Here is a 6,354-nt window from a genome sequence, read left to right as displayed (position 1 = left end):
TGTATGTGTGTATGTGTGAGTATAAAATACATGTCCTAACGATTTGATACATCACAGTGAAATGAAGCTTAAAAAACAAAACACGTCACTCGCTATTAAAGATTGGAGTGTTGTGCTAGGTGATAATGTGAAACCAGCAATGACTGATCGCTCCCTTAAACATGGCTCGTTGCTGGCGAATAACATTAGATGTCTCATCTGTGGACCTTCCAACTGTGGCAAGACAAATGTTCTGTTGCCTCTGCTCTTACATCCGAACGGTGTAAAGTTTCATAATGTTTATCTTTATTCGAAATCATTGAATCAACCTAAATACAAGTTTCTGAGTGACGTTTTAGAGCAAGCGGGTGACATACCGTTTCACACGTACAATGATAAGAGTCAAGTCGTCCCACCGGAGGAAGCTGCGGAGGACAGCGTCATTGTATTTGACGATGTGGCTTTGGAAGATCAAGATGCCATTCGTCAGTACTTTGCAATGGGACGTCATCGTTGGTTAGATTGTTTCTACTTATGCCAGACATATAGTAGGATACCTAAACAGTTGGTACGTGATAATGCCAATCTTATATTGCTATTCAAACAGGACGAGTTGAATTTAAAACATGCCTATGACGATCACGTGAATACCGATATGGGTTGGGAACAGTTTAAGGAAATTTGTCGCGAGTGTTGGCAGAAAAAGTACACTTTTTTAACAATCGACAAGGAGAGAGACATTAATAAGGGTCGATATCGTAAAGGATTTGACGTTTTCATTATTGTATAAAATTTAGTGTCATCTCCGGTTTATTATCAGTTTTATGTTGTCAGCTACTGAAGAACAACGTCGTTTAATTTATATCCTATCTACGTATTAGCAACGGCCGTACCAAAAGCAGCAGCAGCAAAAGCAGCATCAGCACATACACTATAAAATAAAATATGTTTGGTAATAAAAAGTTGAAACGGAAACTCGTAGATTCCATTGAGAGTGTAAAAAGAAAAGTAAAAGCGTTGCGAGCAGATAAAACTTTGCTTGACACTTCGCTAGCTCAAACCTTTGAACCAATTACAAAACCGCTCAATGTTTTAATGACTAAAGCTTTAGAATCTAAAGGTAATAATAATAATGATGACAATGCTAAACCAGCAGTAATGAATAACCCCCAGCTCCCTTTGATAAAGACCTCCACACCATTGTCAAAACATTCACGTAAAAGGAAATATCTGATTAAAACCGAAGAACCCAATAGTAAACTGATTAAGTGGAGTAATAATCTTTTTACAAAAACACAACAGTTTGATGATGCTGCTGATGATGATGATGATGATGAAGATGATTCTAATGATGATGCTGATAATGATGATGATGATGAAAGAAAAACAGAGGGAGATGAAGAGTTTAGCGATGCTGAAGATATGAAGTCGGCTCTTGAATTTGATGAAGGTGGTGGTGGTAGTGGTAATAGTAGTATTGATGATCTACAAAATAAATATATGAAACATCTTTTAAAAACATCAAAAATACCATTTGGTGTTTATCTCAAGGATAATAAAATGCATATTGGTAATAGTCGGGTTAAAATCATTGATGACGTGTTACATATTAAAGATTCACGATTCAACCTAACTCCTGGACTGTTGGAACTTATCTTTAAAAGAATACCAAACAAGAATATAGTTTTGAGAAAAGATGTAGAGGATTACAATAATATTTTAGACATTACAAACGCTCATCGTAGAGGATTCTCGCCAAACGGCCAATTGAGTGGAGATAGAAGTGTAAAATATCAATGTTACATTAAACAACCACAAGAATCAAAGAAACATAAAGAAGGTGGATGTTTGAACTCTGGTAGAAGAGATGTATTAACAACTAAAACTTTTTATCCTAAAACTGATTATATCTATTGGGATGATCCCAACGAACTGGTGAGCCGTTTACAGCTTTTGATAGCATCACAGAATGCTGGCAACACCTCTCATTCGAACGAGATCAATGCAATCGTTGAGGAACTGACTGAGAGCGGTATAATTTTAAAGTAAGAAAACAGATCCTCTTCTGTTAGCTGTTTTTAAACCTGTTCTGAGCTGTTATCTAATAAAACAGACATGTTTTGTAACTAAGCCTCTCCCCCCTTGCTACCTTGTTATAAATACCGATGAGGCCTCCCCCATCGTTCACTTTCACAATGCCTCTTAACAAGTTTGGACAATACTTGGGTAGCGAGTCTACAATCCGTGACGACTTGAAAGTGGAACGAGATTTAGTAAATTTTGAAAATAGACGGGTGGCAGGAATTCATAAATCTTTTCTTAAAACTGATGCTATTTGTAGGGCTGAATTGGATGAACAAGTACTATTTTTAAACACAAAGCTAAAGGCAAATATTAAAGATATAAAAGATTTACGGGTAAAGGTTGAACAATTATCAGCTAGAATTACTACACAAACACACGCACCACAACCAGCCCAAACACCATCAGCAACGGCAATAGCTCCAGGAAAGCGATTGAAGAAATATGAGTAAAGCTCAAGTGGTCAACGAGATACACAGGTATGCGAGAAAAACATTTCCACGTCGTCGATTCATTCAGAGGGGGCTCGATGACACATGGCAGATTGATCTAATTGATATGCAAAAGTACTCCAAGGATAATAACAACTACAAGTACATTCTAGTGTGTATCGATACCTTTTCCAAATACGCTTGGATGCAACCGCTAAAGTCTAAGAGCGCTGAAGATGTTACAAAGGCAATGAGCAGAATTTTGAGTGAAAACGGGAGAAAGCCCAAGAATATTCAATCAGATGATGGAAAAGAGTTTTTCAATGTCAAATTTAAATCGCTCATGAAACATCATCATATCAATCACTACTCTACCTATAGTGTCATGAAAGCTTCCATAGTGGAAAGGCTAATTAGAACCTTAAAACATTGGATTTGGAAACAATTTAGCATGAATGGTTCCTACAAATGGATACAGCTGACAAGTGAAGTGGAACAATATTACAATAACAAACTGCATCGTACTATCGGTATGGCACCGGCGAGTGTGAATAAAAACAACTCTAAACAGTTGTTACATAAAGTCTACAATCACATTAAAGTCAAACCACGTGCCAAGTTCAAGGTCGGTCAACATGTGAGAATTAGTAAATATAAATCCACTTTCGCCAAAGGCTACACCGGCAATTGGACTACGGAAATATTTACAATAACTAAAGTGCAAACTACTAATCCAGTGACCTATTTACTTCAAGACGCTAATCACCAACGCATCTCTGGATGTTTTTATGAACAAGAGTTGCAGAAAACTAAACACAATGACATTTATCTAGTGGAAAAAGTTTTAAAGCGTCGTGGAAATAAAGTGTATGTAAAATGGCTTGGCTTAAATGAAAAAAGTTGGATAGAAAAAGATAACATTGTGTAACTATTTTACTCAATAAATATTCATTTACTCCAAATCAATGAGGTTTCACTCAATAAAACATTCCTATATTCAGTAATATGAATTTATTATTAATACGTGTACATTAAAACATTTACATTCGCAGCGAGCTAACAATTTAAAATTAAACAATGACAAGGAATAAATGCATCATCACCTTAATATGTACGAGCATTCTTACATTTAGGTTCACATTCATAATCACCGGAAGCTATTATGTTTGGACCTAGCACACAAAATATTACATTGATTAAATAATTAAAAGATTTAGTATTGAACACCACGCGTGAAAATAGTTCCGCTGTAACGCCACCTAATAACGCAATCCAGTCTTGATAGTTGATTTGAGCATCTCCCACTATCTCTTCTACGTCATCGTTTAAATCGTCCCACATTACAATTAACAGGTAAATATGACAATCGTCATGGTGACCTTCGATATACAATCGTTTTAACAATCTCGCTACTTCCGCTCTAAATGTGTGAAATGGCATGGGGAGGCGCCATCTATTAATCAGAGTATTGTTTTGGAACGCTTTTATCCACTTGCTTTTACATCCTTGATAAAAAGATTTCATTTCATCGCTCGTATCGCTCTCAGAAGCGCTCTCTAGGCAGTTTGTTTTTCCCTTGTCCCCATCGTCTTGTTTTAACAGTGCCTTTGCTGTTGCCATCGGTTGTGGTCCGGGTGACGATGGCGAAGTGGAGCTGCTACAGCCACCGTCACAGCCGCCGCCGCCGCTTGTGGTGGTGGACAACCAGCACTGGCAGCACCAAGTGGTGATGGTATTGTTGTCGGCTGGGGAAAATATAATAAAAATATTGTTATTATTTATATTAAAAGTAAGCAAGTATTCCTAATTGAGAACATAGGGGATAGGTCGAAAGTGATAGATTATTTAAACTACAAAGACAGAACAGAGGTGAAATACTCAAATGTTAATGTGAGTATAATACAACTATACTTACATTTGGTATGTGATGAAGCTTGCGGATCCATGATTTCAACGCAATATTCGTTGTGACACTGTAGTGGGAATATGGTTCAACATGCTCTTTTATAGCAGAAAAATTCAGTTGAGGGGTGGGGTGTAGACGGGCGGGCGGGGCGCATGTGGTAAAGAAACGTGTGAAACGGTTCTCATGAACTATATGAAAAGAGGAAAAGATTTGTTTGTTAAGTTATCGTACAGGAAACGAAACTACATTATTTTGTAATAATTAAAATATAAATATATTTACTTACCTCAACTTTCGGTGCAAACTGAACCATCTTTGTCGAGCGAGGTCAAATGTAGTCATTTACATTATTGCTCAACGAGCTATAGGAAATTGGCATCGATACATGCGAATTTCACATAACGCCTAGTCTCACTACGATTGCATATATAGTCGAGAAATTAGGACCAGTTTCACCGTGACGGGGTGGCCTAGGGGTTCATGACGTTAACTGGCTAAAGACGCCCCGGTTAGCTAAAGACGCTGGTTCGAATCCGACCTTCGCCACTGGAGGCCACCTCGTCACTTTTTGTTTGTCGTACACGTACAAAGTGGTGCCATCTATTTTAGCGAAGTTTTCCCTCGGGAGATAAATACCTTAAACATAGAAAGTAGCGCCAACTGGCGAGGATATATGCACAACTACCAAGGGGCGCAGGGCCAGGGGCAGCGGCGGGGAGGGGGCGGGGGAGGGCGGGGAGGCGGCGGGAAGGGGGCTAGTGGCGCCCTCTAACGGATCTTTGCCGAACTTTTTAAATTCATCGATAACTAACTTACTTACACGTACAAAGTAAGACTAAGATAAATACCTAAACTGAGCCAGAAACGGCATATCCTCCCTACTTTGAATTATTATTTTAAAATTCACGTCGTTACCTGGTTTAAAAATGAGTTTAATATGTTAAACTTGGTTAATAACACTTGAAAACAAATATATACACATTACAAAATATGTAATATAACATGGAAATAAATGGCATCAAAAAAATGATGGAATACTTACTTTTCGTGCAGTTTTCGCCACAGACGCTCTAGTGCCACAACCGTTCGCCGGGCGGCCGCGGCGTGTACTGACAAGCAGTGTTGCCACCTTAGTTTTAGTAAAAAGGGCTGTTGAAGAAGCTAAAAAGGGCTAGATAGGGCTAGATGGAGCACTTGCTGAGCCTTGCTGTATACAGGCTAATAAAACACCTTAATACTGATTTCAATCATTTGTTTAATTTTTAGTTTGACTAACAATATTATCAAAATCGAATAAATTTTGAAGATTTAATCAATCAACTAAGTTCAAAAATTAAAATATTATTAAGTTAATGAATTAAGCTAAAATGATTCATAACCGGTTAAATTTTTTAAGAATTTAAATTTAAAACATAATTATTTACCATATTGGTAATAAAAAAACATTAACAAAAAATAATCAAAAATCAAATTTAACAAAAAATACTTAATCAAAAATCAAACAAAATTTAACAAAAAACAATCAAAAATCAAAGTCCTCATCTGAATCTTCTATGATTTGATTTGGTGGAGCAGAAGAAGTAGATGGCTCATTGCAATCCACGGTATTTTTTGACAATTTGAAAGTGTATTTCAAATTACTTCCACATTTTTTAATTATGTCCTCAGGAAACTTGTGAGAAAAGCAAGTTTGTTTGAGTCGTTTTAATCCCCATCGTATATTCAAAATTGCAATCATTGTTTTTAACCCCATCCTGTTTCTCGTTTTGGTTTTGATCAAGTTCATTGAGCTGAAAACGCGCTCTACATCGGCGTTAGAATGAGGCAAAGATAAAATAATTTTTGCCAATTTTCCAAGCTCCTGATATGGGTTGTTTCCGGCAGCATCCTTATGAACAATCACTTCACACCAAAATTTTACGCTGTCTTCTTTATTCTCCCAATCCTGGTTAGCAA

The 6,354-nt window shown here is 37.1% G+C and overlaps 1 protein-coding gene across 1 annotated transcript; it reads right to left on the bottom strand.

The window, feature by feature from the left end:
• Positions 1 to 3,486: 3,486 nt before the first annotated feature.
• On the bottom strand, positions 3,487 to 4,670 carry LOC133525014 (uncharacterized). The gene is made up of 2 exons (XM_061861204.1): positions 4,408 to 4,670; positions 3,487 to 4,237 (listed from the first exon to the last, which is right to left on the bottom strand). The coding sequence occupies exons 1-2, from the start codon at positions 4,436 to 4,438 to the stop codon at positions 3,597 to 3,599; spliced, it is 672 nt and encodes a 223-aa protein (XP_061717188.1). The 5' UTR covers positions 4,439 to 4,670; the 3' UTR covers positions 3,487 to 3,596.
• Between the last annotated feature and the right edge of the window lie 1,684 nt (positions 4,671 to 6,354).

This window comes from Cydia pomonella, chromosome 14 (genome assembly GCF_033807575.1).
Source record: "Cydia pomonella isolate Wapato2018A chromosome 14, ilCydPomo1, whole genome shotgun sequence".
Classification (NCBI taxonomy): domain Eukaryota; kingdom Metazoa; phylum Arthropoda; class Insecta; order Lepidoptera; family Tortricidae; genus Cydia; species Cydia pomonella.
Note: the sequence above shows the minus strand (reverse complement) of the source record. Positions and strands in the feature narration are given on the sequence as shown.

Bases quoted from the DNA above. Each gene is read 5' to 3' on its own strand.
- LOC133525014 (XM_061861204.1), bottom strand. From the start codon at position 4,438: ATGGATCCGCAAGCTTCATCACATACCAAAT. The intron at 4,238-4,407 runs GTAAGTATAGTT...TATTTTCCCCAG, and splicing joins AGCTTCATCACATACCAAAT to CCGACAACAATACCATCACC.